The sequence below is a fragment of the Saimiri boliviensis genome, chromosome 1, assembly GCF_048565385.1.
Source record: "Saimiri boliviensis isolate mSaiBol1 chromosome 1, mSaiBol1.pri, whole genome shotgun sequence".
In the NCBI taxonomy this organism is placed as follows: Eukaryota; Metazoa; Chordata; class Mammalia; order Primates; family Cebidae; genus Saimiri; species Saimiri boliviensis.
The window spans coordinates 67,768,285-67,789,949 of record NC_133449.1 but is presented as its reverse complement, the minus strand read 5'-3'; the positions used below and the strand labels follow the sequence as shown (position 1 = coordinate 67,789,949).

General features: G+C 44.0%; 1 protein-coding gene and 1 non-coding gene across 18 annotated transcripts in view; both read right to left on the bottom strand.

Moving 5' to 3' along the window:
* The window catches only part of TIA1 (TIA1 cytotoxic granule associated RNA binding protein), a 41,607-nt gene extending 22,857 nt beyond the window's left edge, over positions 1 to 18,750 (bottom strand). For 4 of the 17 annotated variants that reach the window (XM_074398632.1, XM_039476082.2, XM_074398639.1 and 1 more), the window contains exon 1: positions 1,148 to 1,237. Coding sequence is in view for 12 of the 17 variants with exons in the window: in XM_074398651.1 (XP_074254752.1) it covers positions 1,143 to 1,241; positions 3,035 to 3,137; positions 18,445 to 18,470 (228 nt within the window). In the remaining 5 variants the exon portion in view is untranslated. Of the gene's footprint in view, positions 1 to 1,142; positions 1,242 to 3,034; positions 3,138 to 18,444 lie in introns of those variants that run through there. The other 13 variants (XM_074398651.1, XM_074398649.1, XM_074398650.1 and 10 more) reach the window with 8 other exon arrangements.
* Positions 18,751 to 19,024: 274 nt separating this feature from the next.
* Positions 19,025 to 19,095, bottom strand: TRNAG-CCC (transfer RNA glycine (anticodon CCC)). Its single transcript has one exon. It is a non-coding gene; the product is annotated as a tRNA-Gly (tRNA).
* Positions 19,096 to 21,665: the final 2,570 nt, after the last annotated feature.

Genomic DNA, 21,665 nt, shown 5'->3' with positions numbered 1-21,665 from the left:
CAGTTTCAATACTTACATTCTGAACTACATTTAGGCAAATAAATAATGTTGACAAATCTTAATCTTTCTATGTCTGTTAACATTCAATTAACCTTTTTTTACCTAAAAGTACCAATGTTATTTTTTTCTTTGATTCTTTTCCATTAGCATCCAAACTTTGAGTAATTCAGCAAATATTTTAGTATTTACCATAATACTAACACAGGCCAGTGGCTCATGCCTGTAATATCAGCACTTTGCGAGGCCAAGGCAGGTGGATCACCTGAGGTCAGGAGTTCAAGACCAACCTGGTCATCATAATGAAACCCTGTCTTTACAAAAATACAAAAATTAGTTAGGCATGATGGTAGGTGCCTGTAATCCCAGCTATCACGGAGACTGAGATGGAAGAACTGCTTGAACCCAGGAAGTGGAGGTTGCAGTCAGCTGAGATGGCACCATTGCACTCTAGCCTGGGTGACAGAGCAACATTCCATCTCCAAAAAAAAAAAAAAAAAAAAGAAGGCGAGGCGTGGTGGCTCACGCCTGTAATCCAAGCACTTTGGAGGCCAAGGTGGGTGGATCACCTGAGGTCAGGAGTTCAAGACTAGCCTGACCAACCTTGTGAAACCCTATCTTCAAAAAAAAAAAAAAAGAAAAGAAAGAAAGAAAATATTGACATAAACACAGGGCTCTGCCTCTAAAAGCATTATCACATCTTTTTAATATTAAATGTGAATAACTGACCTTTTCGCTATAAAGTGTCTAATGTTTCAGCTGGGTATGGTGGCTCACACCTGTAATCCCAGCACTTTGGGAGGCCGCGGTGGGAGGAATCACCTGAGGTTAGGAGTTCAAGACCTGCCTGGATAACATGGTAAAACCCTGTTTCTACTAAAAATACAAAAAATTAGCTGGTTGTAGTGGCAGGCGCCTATAATCCCAGCTACTCAGGAGACTGAGGCAGGAGAATTGCTTGAACCCAGGAGGCAGAGGTTGTGGTGAGCCGAGATTGCACCATAGCACTCCAGCTTGGGCAACAAGAGTGAAACCCCATAACCCCATCTCAAAATTAAAAAAAAAAAGGACTTAATGTTTCTAAAAAGGAAATAAAATCATAATTTTTTTCAGTGCAATCACCTTCTTTAATTATGACAGCTTACCTTACCCATTATCTTCCGTCCATTCATAGCAGCTAATGCTGCAGCTGCATGACGATGCTCATGAAACTCCACAAAACAATAGGGATCATTTCCAGCTGTCTGTAGGAGAAGAAACACAAAAGCCAATTTTAAGCTTTATTCTCTCATTAGCTTAAAATTACGTAAAAAAAATTTTAAACCAAGTTTTATAGCTCTAAATTATCAGGCCATGGAGAATGAATGGTCCATTCCACAAGTGAATTTTGGATTAAAAAAAGTAAACAGCCAGGCCTAGTGGAGAGCTACTGTAGTCCTAGCTACTTCAGGAGGCTGAGGTGGGAGGAGCGCTTGAGCCCAGGAGTTTGAATCCAGCCTGGGCAACACAGCAAGATCCTGTCTCTAAAATAATTAAAAAGTAGAAAGAAAAAAAAAGCAACCACTTAGAAATCATGCTGCTTTACAGGAAGCTATTTTCTTCAACAAGTTATACTATACTATTATAATTTAATATTAATGACCAGGTGTCCTAACTGGATATAAATATAGCTGTAACAGAGATATATTTATAGCTATAAATAGAGATATTTTCTCCCCATCATCATATAACCATTTCTTCAAGCTATACAGATTAAGTTTGATCAGACTCCTAGGTTCTGAAGTCTCACTTTGGCTTTTCACGATTTTCTATCCCCTCCCTGTTATATGCTACTTTTTACTGCTACAAATGTACACAGCTCCTTGCTGCTTCTGGTTTGCTGAGTAGCAGAAAATCTTAGCCAATCTTCTTAAACCTGTTTTTCAAATATAGGTAAATAGGCTCTGAAAAGTGAAGAGACTCTCGGGTAAGTAAAACTTTAGGTTTTAGAATGTGAACTTTCTGACAACAATTTTTTGCTTGCTCAGAGCCTTTAAAAAATTATCTTCCCAGCCAGGCACGGTGGCTCACGCCTGTAATTCCAGCACTTTGGAAGCCCAAGACAGGCCGATCACCTGAGGTCGGGAGTTTAAGACCAGCCTGATCAACATGGAAAAACCCCATCTCCACTAAAAATACAAAATTAGCTGGGTGTGGTGGCAAATGACTGTAATCCCAGCTACTCGGGAGGCTAAAGCAGGAGAATTGCTTAGACCCAGGAGGTGGAGGTTGCAGCGAGCCAAGATCGCACCACTTTGCACTCCAGCCTGGGCAACAAGAGCAAAACTCCATCTCAAAAACAAAAAACAACAACAACAAAAAATTAAGTATTTTTCCCCCCAGGAGACACAGACTCAAGGGAAGTGGGGTCAGTGTTCCCGAAATGTCTTTTTATACATATTATGATTTGGGTTAACAACAATTAGATGAATGAGTTCAATATGTGTGTGTGTTTTAATACATTAAGGTCTCATAAATAGGAACTGCCTAAATACAAGAAAAACTTGAATCATGACCTTTAAAAATAAAGTTAAAAACAGCTTCACTGTATCAAATGCCTATTACTTTTAAACCTGTTTCCCAATTTAATTTTAACAGCTGAATTTATTAGCCAACCAATTGACACTACATATAAAATAAACATTTCTAATGCCTCAATGCACCTGAAACAGCCCACATATACATAGTTCCCATCTGACCTAGAAATGACTAGTTCTATTCCCATCTTCCATTATTTAGTAAAACAAACTAAATTCAGCTGTCAAAACGGGTTCATTACAAATTCACTAAATTCCCTATTAATTTAGACCATAGTAACGTAAGAATTTATACTATATTTAGACTATAGTAAACTAAGAATTCCTTCCAAGCAATGGCTTTAAGTAATGTGTTTAAAAAAAAAAAAAAAAAAAAAAAAAGATTGCTTATACCCATTACTGGAGATAGTTAAAAAAAAAAAAAAAAAAAAAAAAGGAATAAAGTTAACTAAGTAAAATACCCTTACATCCATAATCATTTTGCAGTTTTTACAAGGTCCAATCTGGCTAAAGAGTTGCAGAATTAAAGCTTCTGTCACATCCCTGGAAAGGTTACCGACGTATCTGAAACACAAAGAAAATCAATTTACCTTTTTTTTTGAGATGAAGTTTCACTCTTGTTGCCCAGGCTGGAGTGCAATGGCGCAATCTTGGCTCACTGTAACCTCCACCTCCTGGGTTCAAGCGATTCTCCTGCCTCAGCCTTCGGAGTAGCTGGGATTACAGACATGCCTCACCATGCAGCTAATTTGGCACATTTAGAGATGGGTTTCTCCACATTGGTCAGTCTGGTCTTAAACTCCTGACCTCAGGTGATCCACCCTCCTCGGCTTCCCAAAGTGCTAGAATTATGGGGCGTGAGACACTGCGCCCGGCCTCCTTTTTTTTTTTTTTTTTTTTGAGATGGAGTCTCACTCTGTTGCCCAGGGTAGAGCGCAATGGCGTGATGTCGGCTTACTGCAACCTCTGCCTCCTGGGTTCAAGCAATTCTCCTGCCTCAGCCTCTGGAGTAGCTGGGATTACAGGCACCCACCACCATGCCTGGCTAAGTTTTGTATTTTGTGTGTGTGTTTCTTCTTAGTTCAACTTGAAATTTTTGTATTTTTAGTAGAGACGGGGTTTCACCATCTTGGCAAAGCTGGTCTCGAACTCCTGTACTCCTGATCCACCTGCCTCAGCCTCCCAACGTGCTGGGATTACAGGTGTGAGCCACCGTACCCGTACTTTTTTTTTTTTTCCTTTTAAGAGAAACAGTCTGGCTATATTGCTCAGGCTGCTCTCAAATTCCTGGCTTCAAGTAAACTTCCTAACAGACTACAGGAATCACCACACCCAGTTCAATTTACTTTTTGAGACACAGTCTGGCTGGGTTGCCAAGACTGGAATGTAGTGGCGCAATCTCGGCTCACTACAACCTTTGCCTCCTGGGCACAAGGGATTCTTACACCTTAGTTGCCCAAGTAGCTGGGATCACAGGTGTGTGCCACCACATCTGGCTAATTTTTTTGTACTTTCTGTAGAGAATGGGTTTCATCATGTTGCTGAGCTGGTCACTCCAGGGCTCAAGCGACCTGCCCGCCTCGGCTTCCCAAAGTGTAATGTTAAAGATTACAGGCATGAGCCATTGTGTCCAGCCCTAGATTTACCATTTTAAATTTGCTTATTCTGCATCAGTTTCTACAACTGTTTATTAAAAACTAAATTTGAGAAACAGGCAGATCTTTGCCTTAAAGTATATATTTGGGAATAACTTTTACAAGTTTGCCAACACTTAAAAATCCCTGGCCGGGCGTGGTGGCTCAAGCCTGTAATCCCAGCACTTTGGGAGGCCGAGGTGGGTGGATCACGAGGTCAAGAGATCGAGACCATCCTGTTCAACATGGTGAAACCCCGTCTCTACTGAAAATACAAAAAATTAGCTGGGTATGGTGGCGTGTGCCTGTAATCCCAGCTACTCAGGAGGCTGAGGCAGGAGAATTGCCTGAACCCAGGAGGTGGAGGTTGTGGTGAGCCAAGACCGCGCCATTGCACTCCAGCCTGGGTAACAAGAATGAAACTCTGTCTCAAAAAAAAAAAAAAAAAAAAAAAAACTCTTTGAAAACAGATATAAAATATGTTATTTGAAAACATATTAGCTGGGCATGGTGGCTAATGTCTGTAATCCCAGCACTTTGGGAAGCCAAGGCAGGCAGGTCACCTGAGGCCAGGAGTATGAGACCAGCCTGGCAAACATGGCAAAACCCGTCTCTACTAAAAACACAGAAATTAGCCAGGCGTTGTGGTGCACATCTGTAATCCCAGCTACTAGGGAGGCTGAGGCAGGAGAATCATTTGAACCCAGGAGGCAGAGGCTGAGTGAGTTAAGGTCATGCCACTCACTCTGGCCTATGCAACAGAGCAAGACTTTGTCTCAAGAAAGAAAAAAGAAAATATATTACAACCTGTTAGTGAAGGAGAAGATAGTATGTGCATGTCTGTTTTAGTTATGGTTTTGCAAATTAAACCTATTGCTTTTTTTTTTAACAACGCTGCAGAAAAACTACTGCTTGTTTTTAGGTTTCCAGGCTTACCTTAGGAAGATAAGCTTTAAAAAACACTCAAATAAATCATCATTAGTTATATAAAATATTTTATACAATAATGGGCAGGTGTGGTGGCTCATGCCTGTAATCTCAGCACTTTGGGAGGCTAGGGTGAGTGGATCACTTGAGGCCAGAAATTTGAGACCAGCCTGACCAACATAAAACCCCATCTCTACTAAAAACAAAAATTAGCTGGGCACGGTGGCACCTGGCTGTAATCCCAGCTACTGGGGTGCAGCTGAGGCATGAGAATTGCTTGAACCGAGGAGGCAGAGATTGCAATGAGCCCAGATAGTGCCACTGCTCTCCAGCCTGGGTGACAGAGCAAGACTATCTTAAAAAAAAAAAAAAAAAAAAAAAAAAAAAAAAAAAAAAATTATGCGATCAAACCTAAGAACCATTGCCATTATTTCTACTTCACACATTTTTGAAAAGTTATAGGTAAATTACCTATTAGTTGTTTTGGATGGTAACAATGGGATGGGAACCCTTCCATTTAACATTACTGATTGGTGGAAGAGGTGTGAAAGGGAGTAGAAAGAGCACAGATTATGAGTTGGTAATCAATACAAATATAAACAGTGCATTACAAGACCATAAGACTGCGATAAACTTCACTTAAAGGGTTTACACTGGGGGCACTGGCTCACATCTGTAATCCCCACACTTTTGGAGGCTGAGGTGGGAAGATCACTTTAGGCCAGGAGTTCAAGACTAGCCCAGTTAACACAGTGAGATGTCCATCTCTACAAAGAAGAAAAAAAAATTAGCTGGACATAATGGCACTATGTCCCATGGCATGGTCCCAGCTACTTTGGACACTGAGGTGGGAAGATCACTTGAACCCAGGAGTTAGAGGCTGCACTGAGCTATGATTATGCCACTATACTCCAACCCAGGTGACAGAGCAAGACTCTGTCTCTAAAAAGAAAAGGGTTTATAAATAAGTTTTTTTAAAATGAGATTTTGAGATGAGATTACCACTAGTCATGTAAGAGAGTTAAGAGGTTTATCAGTTCTGAAATCAGAGAATGTAGTCTCCCCATAATGGTAGAGTTTCTCATTTGTCTCTCAGGTATCCTTCAGAAAAGTTGATGCAAGGTATGGACTTTCTCCTCAGAAAAATAAACATTCATATATGCTCAGAAAGTGTGGAATCAATTTCTTTTTTCCATCTACCATTCAACAAACACACAGAGTGCTTAACAAGAAGCCTTCGGAAAAGGTTAAGATGGCAAAGGAAGAAATGCTGAGTCTTAATAACAAATGACATTTAAAGATCAAGTAAATGGCCAGGCATGGTAGCTCATGCCTGGCCAGCACTTTGGGAAGCCAAGGCAGATGGCTCACCTAAGGTCAGGAGTTCAAGACCAGCCTGACCAAAATGGCAAAACCCCATCTCTACTACAAATACAAAAATTGGCCAGGCACTGTGGCATGCAACTATATCCCAGCTACTCAGGACTATAGTTGGAGTATTCAAGCAATTCTAATAAGACAGGAGAATTGCTTGAATCTAGGAGGTGGAGGCTACAGTGAGCCAGGATCATGCCACTGAATGGTACCCGCAAGAGAAAGTAACAGCAACATCTACCCAACAGCAATTTACCAGTACTGGGAATTATCACTATACCAAGTCTTTATTCTGAAAAAGAGACACAATTAAGTATTAATCCCGTCTATTAAGTAGGAAGTCCTGAATAGTGTAATCTAATAGCTTTGGTTAAGGAAAAGTTCTCCTTTACAGAAGACTGCTAGTTAATAAATGTAGAAAGAGGCCAGGTGCGGTGGCTCACACCTGTAATCCCAGCACTTTGGGAAGCTGAGACAGGCAGATCATGAGGTCAGAAGATCGAGACCATCCTGGCTAACACGGTGAAACCATTTCTACTAAAATCACAAAAAGTAGCTAGGCATGGTGGTGTGTGCCTGTAGTCCCAGCTACTGGAAAGGCTGAGGTAGGAGAATCGCCTGAACCCAGGAGGAGGAGGTTGCAGTGAGCAGAGATCATGCCACTGCACTCCACCCTGTGCAACAGAGAGACTCCGTCTCTAAATAAAGAAATGTAGAAAAATAGTATTAAATTAACAATGTGTAAACTCTAATGAAATAACTGATTCAGGCCGGGTGTGGTGGCTCATGCCTGTAAACCCAGCACTTTGGGAGGCTGAGGCGGGCAGATCATGAGGTCAAGAGATCGAGATCATCCTGGCCAACATGGTGAAACCCCGCTCTACTAAAAATACAAAAATTAGCTGGGTGTGGTGGCACGTGCCTGTGGTCCCAGCTACTCGGGAGGCTGAGGAGGAAGAATTGCTTGAACCCAGGAGGCGGAGGTTGTAGTGAGCCAAGACTGAGCCACTGCACTCCAGCCTGGCGACAGAACAAGACTCCATCTCAAAAAAAAAAAAAAAGAGAAAAGAAATAACTGATTCAGGCAAATATCTTTATGCTTAAAGTAGTAGGTGAAAAGTTGATGTGGAAATAGTCACAAGGTATTAAAGTTATCACAAAGATTAATTAGTTGCAAAGGGAAAACCTTACCTTAAAAATGAGAGCTTTGGCTATTACCACTATGACTCAGTGATCAAATTTTAAATTATGTTATAGTTGGGCAACGACCAATCAGACACTGTGTATATATAATATGAATTACACAGTATCACCTATGAAATATTTACATAAAAAAGTCTAACTGGGCTGGGCACGGTGGCTCATGCCTCTAATCCCAGGACTTTGGGAGGCCAAGGCAGGTGGATCACAAGGTCAGGAGTTTGAGACTAGCCTGACGAACATGGGGAAACCCCGTCTCTATGAAAAACACAAAAAATTAGCCGGGTGTGGTGGCGCAGCATGTAATCCCAGCTACTCTGGAAGCTGAGGCAGGAGAATCCCTTGAACTAGGGAGGCAGAGGTTATGGTGAGATGAGACTGCATCACTGCACTCCAGCCTAGGCAACAAGTGCAAAACTCCATCTCAAAAGAAAGAAAAAGTCAGCCGGGCGCGGTGACTCACGCCTGTAATCCCAGCACTTTGGGAGGCCGAGGCGGGTGGATTGCCTGAGCTCAGGAGTTCGAGACCAGCCTGGGCAACATGGTGAAACCCCATCTCTACTAAATACAAAAAAATAGCCAGGTGTGGTGGCGTGCGCCTGTAGTCCCAGCTACTAAGGAGGTTGAGGCAGGAAAACTGCGAGAACCCAGGAGGCAGAGGTTGCAATGAGCTGAGATGGCACCACTGCACTCCAACCTGGGTGACAGAGCGAGCTTCCATCTTTTTTTTTTTTTTGAGATGGAGTTTCACTCTTGTTACCCAGGCTGGAGTGCAATGGCGCGATCTCGGCTCACCGCAACCTCCGCCTCCTGGGTTCAAGCAATTCTCCTGCCTCAGCCTCCTGAGTAGCTGGGATTACAGGCACGTGCCACCATGCCCAGCTAACTTTTGTATTTTTAGTAGAGACGGGGTTTCACCATGTTGACCAGGATGGTCTCGATCTCTTGACCTCGTGATCCGCCCGCCTCGGCCTCCCAAAGTGCTGGGATTACAGGCTTGAGCCACCGCGCCCGGCCTGCGAGCTTCCATCTTAAAAAAAAAAAAAAAAAAGAGAAAGAAAGAAAGTCTAACCTAAATCTAACCAAGCTGAAAATTAGATTTAAGTTTATAGGTTATTAGGTATATAAAACATATAAACCAATTCTAGCAATCCAAAGATGACTCAGTCTTTTCAAAAAATTATTGTCCTAAAACAAAAGACAAAAGATGACTGTCTTTTTTTTTTTTAGATGGAGTCTCACTCTGTTGCTCATGCTGTAGTGCAGTGGCACAATATCGGCTCACTGCAACCTCCACCTCTTAGGTTCAAGCAATTTTCCTGCCTCAGCCTTCTGAATAGCTGGAATTACCGACGCATGTGCCACACCTGGCTAATTTTTGAATTTGTAGCAGAGGTGGGGTTTCACCACGTTGGTCAGGCTGGTCTTGAACTCCTGACCTCGTGATCCACCCGCCTCAGCTTCCCACAGTGCTGGGATTACAGGCAGGATCCGCTGCGCCCTGGAGCAGTGGCACGAGCCTGCAGTCCCAGTTACTTAAGAGGCTGAGATGGGTGGATCCCTTGAACCCAGGAGTTTTGAGTCCAGCCTGGGCAACATAACAAGACCTCATTTCTAAGATACAAATAGATAAAAGAAACACAAAGCTGGGCACAGTGGCTCAAGCCTATACTTTGAGAAGCTAAGGTGGGCCGTTCACTTGAGATTAGGAGTTTGAGATCAGCCTGGCCAACATGGTGAAACCTTGTCTCTACTAAAATAAACACAAAAATGGTGGTGCAGCATGCCTGTAATCCCAGCTACTCGGGAGGCTGAGGCACAAGAATCACTTGAACTCAGGAGGTGGACATTGCAGTGAGCTGAGACTGCACCACAGAACTCTTAGCCACGATGACAGAGTGAGACACTGACCACTCCCACAAAAAAAGGGCATAAAAACACTGACAACCAAATACAATGATGAATAATCTTTAAATGGATCCTGGAAGAGGGAAAAATAGTTTTTCCTTACAGAATGTTAATAAACGTGGAAAGAATGAGAGAAATAGAAAATCACCATTAAAACACCATAGTAATAATTCCTATAGGAAGATCCATCCATGGAAGCTCACATTAGCTAATGAAACTTTTTTTCTTTTTCTTTTTTTTTTTTTTTTTGAGATGGGAGTTTCATTCCTGTTGCCCAGGCTGGAGTGCAATGGTGCCATCTCGGCTCACCACAACCTCCTTCTCCTGGGTTCAAGTGATTCTCCTGGCTCAGCCTTCCGAGTAGCTGGGATTACAGGCATGCGCCACCATGCCTGACTAATTTTGTATTTTCAGTAGAGACAGGGTTTCTCCATGTTGGCCAGGCTGGTCTCGAACTCCCAACTTCAGATGATCTGCCTGCCTTGGCCTCCCAAAGTGCTGGGATTACAGGCATGAGCCACCATGCCAGGCCTAGCTGATGAAACTTTAAAAAGAGAAACAGGGTATCTGCATAGCCTCAAAGTACCTCCTCTAAAATATTTGTTAAATATTGGTTTTGACCAATGAACTGTTGGTTTTATATAACTATGCTTTTTTTAAAAAATGTATTTTAGTAGAGATGGGGTTTTTTTTTGTTTTTTTGTTTTTTTGTTTTTTTTGAGACGGAGTTTTGCTCTCGTTACCCAGGCTGGAGTGCAATGGCGCGATCTCGGCTCACCGCAACCTCTGCCTCCTGGGCTCAGGCAATTCTCCTGCCTCAGCCTCCTGAGTAGCTGGGATTACAGGCACGCACCACCATGCCCAGCTAGTTTTTTGTATTTTTAGTAGAGACGGGGTTTCACTATGTTGACCAGGATGGTCTCGATCTCTCGACCTCGTGATCCACCCGCCTCGGCCTCCCAAAGTGCTAGGACTACAGGCTGAGCCACCGCGCCCAGCCGAGATGGGGTTTTACCATGTTGGCCCGGATGGTTTCAATCTGCTGATCTTGTGATCCGCCCGCCTCAGTCTCCCAAAGTGCTGGGATTACAGACATGGGCCACTGCGCCCGGCATAACTATGAATTATTTTGATACACCTCCTTCCAGGAAGTGTAACTTAATCTTCCTCATCCTGAGTGTGAGCTAGCCTTGGTAACTTACTTCTAACCAGCAAAGTCAAGAAAAAAGAAGTCACGGTGATTTTGGAGAAAAGGAGAAACAGTACCCTTCCGAAGTGTCAGATGGATGCAGTGGCTCACACCTGTAATCCCAGTGCTTTGGGAGGCCGAGGTGAGAGGTTCGCTTGAGGCCAGTAGTTTGAGACCAGCCAGGGCAACTTAGCGATATGCCCCATCTCTACAAAAAATAAAAAAAAAATTAGCTGGGTGTGGTGTGCACCTGTAGTTCCAGCTACTTGGGAAGCTGAAGTGAACAATGATTGTGCCACTGCACTCCACCCTGGGGAACAGAGTGAGACCCTATCTCTAAAAAAAGAAAATAGTGAGGCCGGGCGCGGTGGCTCAAGCCTGTAATCCCAGCACTTTGGGAGGCCAAGGCGGGTGGATCACGAGGTCAAGAGATCGAGACCATCCTGGTCAACATAGTGAAACTCTGTCTCTACTAAAAATACAAAAAATTAGCTGGGCATGGTGGTGCGTGCCTGTAATCCCAGCTACTCAGGAGGCTGAGGCAGGAGAATTGCCTGAACCCAGGAGGCGGAGGTTGCGGTGAGCCGAGATCGCGCCATTGCACTCCAGCCTGGGTAACAAGAGCGAAACTCCGTCTCAAAAAAAAAAATAGTGTTAAGGGAAAGAAAGACATCTCATAGAATGAAGGAGAGTAGAGAGATGATGATGAAATGCAATGTGGTATTATCTTGAATTGGATACCAGAATATAAAAACGATATTAGTGGAAAAATTGGAAAAAGCCTATAGTGTTAATTTCTTATTTTTGATAATCATACCACGGTTATATAAGATGTTAATGTTAAGGGATGCTAGATGAAGGTTATCATGTCATTCTTCGGTAAAACCCTCCCCCACAAAAAAACCAGAACTCTATACTACCGCTGCATCTCTTTTGTGTCTACTCTTACCTGATTCTTGTGCCTATTAAGAAGTTTCAGGGCCGGGCGCGGTGGCTCAAGCCTGTAATCCCAGCACTTTGGGAGGCCGAGGCGGGTGGATCACGAGGTCAAGAGATCGAGACCATCCTGGTCAACATGGTGAAACCCCGTCTCTACTAAAGGTGCAAAAAATTAGCTGGGAATGGTGGCGTGTGCCTGTAATCCCAGCTACTTAGGAGGCTGAGGCAGGAGAATTGCCTGAGCCCAGGAGGCGGAGGTTGCGGTGAGCCGAGATCGCGCCATTGCACTCCAGCCTGGGTAACAAGAGCGAAACTCCGTCTCAAAAAAAAAAAAAAAAAAAAGAAGTTTCAGGCCAGGAGCAGTGGCTCACACCTATAATCCCAGCACTTTGGGAGGCCAAGGCGGGTGGATCACCTGAGGTCAGGAGTTCAAGACCAGCCTGACCAACATGGAGAAACCCCGTCTCTAAAAAAGAAAAGAAATTTTCAGGATTAGCCAGAAGCAGTGGCTCGTGCCTATAATCCCAGCACTTTGGGAGGCTGAGGTGGGCGTATTACTTGAGCTCAGGAGTCAGCCTGGCTAACATGTGAAACCTGTCTCTACTAAAAATACAAAAAATTAGCCAGGTGTGGTGACGGGTGCCTATAATCCCAGCTACTGGGGAGGCTGAGGCAGGAGAATCACCTGAACCTGGGAGGTGGAGGTTGCAGTGAGCCAAGACTGCGCCACTGTAGTCCAGCCTCGGCAACAGAGACTCTGCCATCTCAAAAAATGAATAAATAAAAAGGCAGAATTTGATCAGGTCTATGAAAATTTGAGTAAAAACTATAAGTAGTTTTTTTTATCTAATAATAACTTCCATAAGAGGTTTTTATTAATTGTTATCTACTGTCTAGAACAGGGGTCCCCAACCCTCTCCCAGCTATGGACCATTATTGGTCAATGGCCTGTTAGAACTGGGCCACAGAGCAGGAATTAAGCAGCAGGGGAGGCAGCATTACTGTTTGAGCTCTGCCTCCTGTCAGATCATCAGTAACATTTGTGAACTGGGCATGCAAAGGATCCAAGTTGCGTGTTCCTTATGCAATTTATCTAATGCCTGATGTTCTGAGGTGGAACAGTTTCATCCGAAAACTATCCCACCATGGAAAAATTGTGTTCCACGAAACTGGTCCCAGTGCCAAAAAGGCTGGGGACTGCTAGTCTAGAACACTGCCTGGAACATTGCAGTAAGTATCATTACAGTGATATTTATTGTTCTATAAATATCTGTTAAAGAGTTAAATGTACTGTCTCAGAATGACTTCTGAACTTTTGCAATTTGCTACAAAACTCTCATTTTGCCTAAGTTACCCTACGGGGAAAAGGTTAGTTATGTCTTTTACCAATGAAGAAACTGTGTAGATGCCAGGCATGATGGTTCACACCAGTAATTCCAGTACTTTGGGAGGCTGAGATGGGAAGATCACTTAGCCCAGAAGTTTGAGATCAGCCTGGGCAACACAGTGAGACCACTTCTCTACAAAAATTTTTAAAAATTTAGCTAGACATGGTAGCACATGCCTGTAGTCCCAGCAATTCAGAAGGCTGAAGTGGGAAGATCCCTAGAGCCTGCAAGGTCGAGGCTACAGTGAGCTGTGATTGTACCACAGCCTGGGCAAAGGAATGAAAACTTATCTCAATTAAAAAATAAAATTGTATGCCAGGCACAGTGGCTCACGCCTGTAATCCCAGCACTTTGGGAGGCCGAGGCAGGCGGATCATGAGATCGAGACCATCCTGGTCAACATGGTGAAACCCTGTCTCTACTAAAAATACAGAAAATTAGCTGGGCATGGTGGCGCGTGCCTATAATCCCAGCTACTCAGGAGGCTGAAGCAGGAGAATTGCTTGAACCCAGGAGGCGAAGGTTGTGGTGAGCCGAGATCGCGTCATTGCCTCCAGCCTGGATAACAAGAGCGAAACTCCGTCTCAAAAAGGAAAAGAAAAAAAAAAAAAGAAAATAAAATTAAATTGTGTAGAATAGTAAGTGCTTGTGTATATACATCAGCATCCTAACCTTAGTATTATTTAACAAATGTATACCCATCACAAAGAATAATCTGTTACAAGAGATAGCTGAAACTGCCTTGTTACTTGGGACCTCAATCACTGGTAAACCAGCTTGAACAAATGATCTAATACCATGTCTGCAGACATCTTAAGGAATATCCATCCCCAAGACTTTTTATTTTTACTTACATTTTGCAACAAACTGTAACATTTTAGATGACTGATATTACACATTTTTAAATAAATCCATTTATTGTTGACATCATTCTCACAGGCCACATCCAAGTCACTGGAAATTCCTGTTGCTCTAGTTTCTTTTCTTTTTGTCTTTTTGAGATGGAGTCTTGCTCTGCCACCCAGCTGGAGTGCAGTGGACCAGTCTCTCCGCTCACTGCTCCACTGCCCAGGTTCAAGCAATTCCCCTGCCTCAGCCTCCGCAAGGGCTGAGCCACCGTGCCAGGCCCGTTCTCAACTCCAAACTATTACAGACCATTACATGTATGACTCATATATCCCTCACTAAAACACCCCATCTAAGAAACCCTTCCTCAAAGTCGCCATACTCTAAAAGTCTTCCCTTGTTTCTACTTCTCTCAATTAAAACTCCCATTTTTCCAGTCAGGCAAACCTTGACTAAACATGAGGAAACTAATCCCTAAGTTTTACTAGCAGTGTTTTTAATTTTAATGTTAAGATTTTTTCTTTAATGACCCTGGAAGTCAGAGGCTTTTAATACATGTTCTTGGTCTGGTCCACGGTAAGTAATCAATAAATTTGTTTAAAAAACTGGTAGCATTTCGGCTGGGCACGGTGGCTTATGCCTGTAATTCCAGCACTTTGGAAGGCCGAGGCAGGCAGATCACCTGAGCTCAGGAGTTCAAGACCAACCTGGCCAGCATGGCAAAACCCCGTCTCTACTAAAAATACAAAAATTAGATGGACGGGGTGGCGCATGCTTGTAGTCTTAGCTACTCGGGACTCAGGAGGCTCAGGGAGGAGAATCGCTTGAGCCCAGAAGGCGGAGGTTGCAGTAAACCGAGATCATGCCACTGCACTCCAGCCTGGGCGACGGAGCGAGATGGAACCCAGTTAATTGCTACATACTAATGCAGGCCTTGCCTTTCTTCTGCTCCATGTTTATCTTTCATTCTTGTTGTCTACCCAACTCTCCAAATAGTGCTGGCCTTGTAATATGTATGAAATAACATCTCCTGTATTGAGATTCAGACCTATCTAAAGATTCTATTGAAGGCAAGGTTGACTAAAATGAGATATTTATTAGATAATACCTATGTTTCCAAATAACTGCTAGTAATTAAGACTATGCTAGACACATTACATTCACTCAGTAATATTGAGAGCATACTACATGGCTGTCACTGTTCTGGGAGCTGGGGATACAATAGTAAATATAATAGACCTTTTAAGAATTTACCTAAGTAATGATGTTAGATGATAATAAGTGCTATGGAGAAGCATAATGCAGGGTATGTGTGGTAAGGAGGATGGGGTGGATATTTACAGAGTATAATAAAGGAAGGTCATCCTTTGATAAGGAAAAAAACTGAAGGAGATGAGGGAGAGCCATCCTTCTATCTGAAGGAGGGGCACCCTAGAAAGAGCGAGCTAATGCAAGGGCCCCTTCAGGGAAGGCCATGCTGGTTGGTTAGCCTGAAGAGAGTGAATGCCATAGAGGAGTTGTAAATGAGGTCAGAATGAGAAATAGGAATGGTAGGAGAGAGAGAAAATACCAGATCATATGGGTCCTTATGAGGGCCATCTTATCTGAGTAGTAATGGAACTCGTAAGTGGGTTTTAAGCAGAGTAGTGGTATAGCCTATCTTAACCTTTAAACTGGCAGAATCAAGTAGCCTAGTCAGGAAGCCGGTTCAGGTGAGAGAGAAAGCAGTATCTGTAACTGTAGTTAGTGCCGGTGGAAGTGATGAGAAGTAGCTGAATTACAGATTATGTTTTGAAAATAGAGCGGGCCAGGCACGGTGGCTCACACCTGTAATCCCAGCACTTTGGGAGGCTGAGGCGGGCAGATTACGAGGTCAGGAGTTCAAGACCAGCCTGGCCAACATGGTGAAACCCCATCTCTACTAAAAATACAAAAATTAGCCGGGCATGGTGGCACCCACCTGTAATCCCAGCTACTAGGGAAGCTGAGGCAGGAGAATCGCTTTAAACTGGGAGGCGCAGGTTGCAATGAGCCAAGATTGTGCCACTGCACTCTAGCCTTGCAGCCTAGGTGACCAAGTGAGAGTCCATCTCAAAAAACAAAAAAGTAATAAAGAAAAAAAAAATAAAAAAATTACAAAGTTAAGTGGCCAGATACTTCGGGCAGTTTTTAAAATTAAACATTGTCAACCTAATACTAAGAATATTAGGTTTACATTATAAAACACGAGCAAGCTGGGCGCGGTGGCTCACGCCTGTAATCCCAGCACTTTGGGAGGCCGAGGCGGGCGGATCACAAGCTCAAGAGATCGAGACCATCCTGGTCAACATGGTGAAACCCCGTCTCTACTAAAAATACAAAAAATTAGCTGGGCATGGTGGCGCATGCCTGTCATCCCAGCTACTCAGGAGGCTGAGGCAGGAGAATTGCCTGAACCCAGGAGGCGGAGGTTGCGGTGAGCCGAGATCGCGCCATTGCACTCCAGCCTGGGTAACAAGAGCGAAACTCCGTCTCAAAAAAAAAAAAAAAAAAACAAAGACGAGCAATGCCTTAACTCAAAATGCTTATGACTGTTACAGCTAAGGGGCAAGGGGGAACAGATTCCACCAACACTGAGAAGCTAGCACTTTTTTAGGGAGTATTCATCTACAGATACAATCTTTCCTAAAACAAAGGTCATGCACTAATTTCTACATCCTATTGAAAAGATACTTTTGGCTGGGGTGTAGTGGCTCACACCTGTAATCCAAGCACTTTGGAGGCCAAGGCCGGGGGGAATCACCTGAGGTTGGGAGTTCAAGACCAGCCTGACAAACTTGGTGAAACCCCCTCTTAAAAATAAATAAATACGGTGGGGCGCGGTGGCTCACGCCTATAATCCCGGCACTTTGGGAGGCCGAGGTGGGTGAATCACAAGGTCAAGAGATTGAGACCATCCTGGTCAACATGGTGAAACCCCGTCTCTACTAAAAATACAAAAAAAAAAAAAAAAAAAAAAAAGCTGGGCGTGGTGGCACACGCCTGTAGTCCCAGCTATTCCGGAGGCTGAGGCAGGAGAATTGCTTGAACTCGGGAGGCGAAGGTTGTGGTGAGCCGAGATCGCGCCACTGCACTCCAGCCTGGGTAACAAGAGCAAAACTCCATCTCAATCAATCAATGAATCAATCAATGAAAAGATACGTTCGAGACACAGGAATAGAGAAAACAAGAAATTTCAAGGTTACTAAAAGATTAACTGACAATACATTAAGAAAACAGTGTAACCACATTTCCAATATAGACAAGAAATAGCAACGTAAAAGTGAAAAAATTTTGGAGATGAAAAACAACAATTGCATCATACTTCAGAGCAACTTTATCATCTAGAAAGCTGCAAAAAGAAACCGAAAATTGCGTTTTTAATGCATGGAGCTCTCAAACTGCCAGTATTCCAAGAATACAAACGAAAATCTATGTCATCCAAGAATATAAACAAAAAGCTATGTCAGGAACTCGTTGAGCTTTTTCTTTTTCCGAGAAGTGCCAACAAAGGCAGGATCAACTCATCCGATAATACTTCGAAAAACAAAGAACGCAGTGGAGGAAGTCACACGACAAAGAAAATATCCGCGCTCCGGTAATTTAACGCTAATTCTAAAAATTCTCTCTCAATAAGTTAGGGCATTTACCAATTGTTGCTTCATAAAAATGGCCTGCTCGTTCAGCGCCATGTCAATCACAACAGTGGCAAGCGACTATAAAAATATATTAAATATATTTCCCCTCAATTAATATATTCCTTCTGGGTGAGAGTTCCAAATCATTGGGGTGTCTGGTTAGGCTTTTTGGTCGGTGGGTGCTACAGAAGGAAAGTCAGGTTAAAGAGAAAAAAAAATGCTTGGCTTTTTTCCAATTGGCAACTGCAAGAATAAAGTTTACCGCACTGAAAATTAGTATGAGCAGCCTTAAGAAAAAAAAAAAAAAAAAATCCTATCACCGAGAAGAAAATGAAAGGAAGAGTTTCAGTAGGAAATCAAAAGTAAAATTAAAGGGAGACGGCTGTAAAGATAAGAGGTAAAAACAAAAAACAAAAAACAACAAAAAACAAAAAACAGGAGAAGCGGGAAAAGAGAAGGGAAGGAAAGAAAGCATGGGACAAAAGGAAGGTTCGACAAGCTCTACAAAGAGGTCTGAATCAAAAAGTCTTTTCTCCAGGTCTAAGACCACAGAGGGCCCGTGGCGAGAGCAAAGGTCACGCAATGGTGTAAAGTGAAGGGATTCATTGATAGGGTTGTGCCCCGTCTCCCTTCACCTCGTCTTCTTACAGATCGGGTCTTGGTTCTAAGCATCCAGGTACGTGCTAAGGGAACAAAAACCACGGTATCACGGTGTCCACGGAGAACAATAGGCTGGGAGCGGCGCAGGGCCGAGGCCTTCCCTCCGGGACGACCACCATCCCGCCTCCCTCATCGCTGCCCCAGACTCACAGAGTCTTGGGCATCTCGTCCTCCATGGCTGCGGCTGTCGCGGCGGCGCCTCCAGGTCCAGTTCCCTGCCCTTCACTACCTCCCAAATTGTTTGAGCGGTTATGGCTACGGGATAGCGGGGTTTCTCGGCTGACCAGAGATTACTCCGCCTCCTTCTTCGGTGGCAATTACACTAAACCGCCCGGCCCAGCGCGAACAATGAAGCCCCAATACAAGATGGCGGCGAGCCGGGAGCATAGGAGCAGCCACCGAAGTTATCCGGGACGCGCAGGCGCAGAATAACATTGCACTTTCAACCTCCCGGCCGCCAGGCTACATCTCAATCCATAGGTTCACTTGTTGCGCAGCCGCTCTTCCACCCGACTCTAGGAACGTTTCAGACTGCGCAGGCGTAAAGATTAACTACTTCATCTGCGTGAGCTTTTTGTCTTCTGGCTGCGGATTCGAGTGTTTCGACCGTTAATTATAAAGGAGTGGAAACTGTAAGGGAGACTAAAAACCCTAAGCCTTTCTAAAGGAGGAAAAATATGAAGACTCTTCAAGCTATCTGGTTTTTAGAGAGCGGTAAGCAAAACGGTTCTGCGCCGCCCGGGAATCGAACCCGGGTCGCAAGAATGGGAATCTTGCATGATACCACTACACCAGCGGCGCTGTTGATACTGGCAGCCGCTAGAATGTTTTAGGAGTAAATGAAAGCAGACGTTCATTTTCATATGAAAAGAATTTTTATATATTATTTACCTGTTTAAAAGTAAAAGTTTATTGACAGTCTGTAATCTGTTTTTCTTTTTTCTTTTTCTCTTTTGGGGCAGTGACTCGGATAATCTTCCGTTTTTCAATGACATAGATAATCCATCTTCTTTCATCCCAAGCAACTGAATGAATGTTTCAACTTTCTTTGTACAGAAAAAAAAAAAAAAATCACAATTAAAAATTTTTTTTTTTTTTTTTTTTTTTGAGACAGAGTTTCGCTCTTGTTACCCAGGCTGGAGTGCAATGGCGCGATCTTGGCTCACCGCAACCACCGCCTCCTGGGTTCAGGCAATTCTCCTGCCTCAGCCTCCTGAGTAGCTGGGATTATAGGCACGCGCCGCCATGCCCAGCTAATTTTTTTTGGGTTTTTTTTGTTTGTTTGTTTGTTTTTTTGAGACGGAGTTTCGCTCTTGTTACCCAGGCTGGAGTGCAATGGCGCGATCTCGGCTCACCGCAACCTCCGCCTCCTGGGCTCAGGCAATTCTCCTGCCTCAGCCTCCTAAGTAGCTGGGATTACAGGCACGCGCCACCATGCCCAGCTAGTTTTTTGTATTTTTAGTAGAGACGAGGTTTCACCATGTTGACCAGGATGGTCTCGATCTCTCGACCTCGTGATCCACCTGCCTCGGCCTCCCAAAGTGCTGGGATTACAGGCTTGAGCCACCGCGCCCGGCCTTAATTTTATTTTTATTTTTATTTTTAGTAGAGGCGGGGTTTCACCATGTTGACCAGGATGGTCTCGATCTCTTGACCTCGTGATCCACCCACCTCGGCCTCCCAAAGTGCTGGGATTACAGGCTTGAGCCACCGTGCCCGGCCCACTTGGCTAATTTTTTAATTTTTAGTAGAGATGGAGTTTCACCATGTTGGCCAGGCTGGTCTCGAATTCATGACTTCAAATGATCCCCCTGCCTCGGCCTCCCAAAGTGCTGGGATTACAGAAGTGAGCCACCATGCCCTTTAGTTATTTTTTAAAAATGTCATTACACCATAGGTATTACTTGACAGCAACTTTTGTTTGTTTTTGAGACAAAGTCTCACTCTGTCTGTTGCCCAGGCTGGAGTGCAGTGGCCTGATTTCAGTTCACTGCAACATCTGCCTCTCTGTTTCAAGGGATTCTCCTGCCTCAGCCCCGCTAGTAGCTGGGATTACATGCATGGGCCACCACACCACACTAATTTTTGTATTTTTGGTAGAGATGGGTTTCACCATTTTGGCCAGGCTGGTCTCAAACTCCTGACTTCAAGTGATCCGCCCGCCTTGGCCTCCCAAAGTGCGGGGACAGGGGTGAGCCACTGTGCCTGGACTATTTTTTTTTTTCTTTTTTTCAGACACGATCTCTCAGTCACCAGGCTGGAGTGCAGTGGCAGTGATCTCCACTTAACTGAAGCCTCCGTCTCCTGGGCTCAGGTGTTTCTGCCACCTTAGCCTCCTGAGTAGTTGGGACTACAGGTGTGCACCACCACATCCACCTAATTTTTGTAACATTTGTAGAGACAAGTATCTCACTTTGTTGCCCAGATTGGTCTTAAAGTGCTGGGCTCAAGTGATTCACTAGCCTTGACCTCCCAAAGTGCTGGGATTATAGGCATGAGCCACTGCGCTCAGTCCCGGCCTAATAGTTTTTTTTTTTTTTCTCTGAGATGGAGTCTCCCTCTGTTTCCCAGGTTGGAGTGCAATGGCGCAATCTCCGATCACTGCAACCTCCGCCTCCCAGGTTCAAGCAATTCTCCTGCCTCAGCCTCCCGAGTAGCTGGACTACAGACACCGCCACCACACCCAGCTAACTTTTGCATTTTTTTTCTTTTTTTTTTGAGACGGAGTTTCGCTCTTGTTACCCAGGCTGGAGTGCAATGGCGCGATCTCGGCTCACCGCAACCTCCGCCTCCTGGGCTCAGGCAATTCTCCTGCCTCAGTCTCCTGAGTAGCTGGGATTACAGGCACGTGCCACCATGCCCAGCTAGTTTTTTGTATTTTTAGTAGAGACGGGGTTTCACTATGTTGACCAGGATGGTCTCAATCTCTCGACCTCGTGATCCACCTGCCTCGACCTCCCAAAGTGCTGAGATTACAGGCTTGAGCCACCGTGCCTGGCCTGCATTTTTTTTTTTTTTTTTAGTAGAGATGGGGTTTCACCATATTGGCCAGGTTGGTCTCAAACTTCTGACCTTGTGATCCGCCCCCCTTGGCCTCCCAAAGTGCTTAGATTACAGGCGTGAGCCACTTTGCCCTGCCAATAGTTTTTTAATAGTTGCAAAATTGTCCATAAAAGGAAAGTTCCACAATGTCAGTGGTAAATTGAATAACCTACCATAAGTGGCATTGATGGATATTCGGGTTCTTTTAAAAAATCTATTATATTACAAATAATGTTGCAGTTGTATCCTGGTACATACTTTTTTTTTTTTTTTTTTTTGAGACGGAGTTTCGCTCTTGTTACCCAGGCTGGAGTGCAATGGCGCGATCT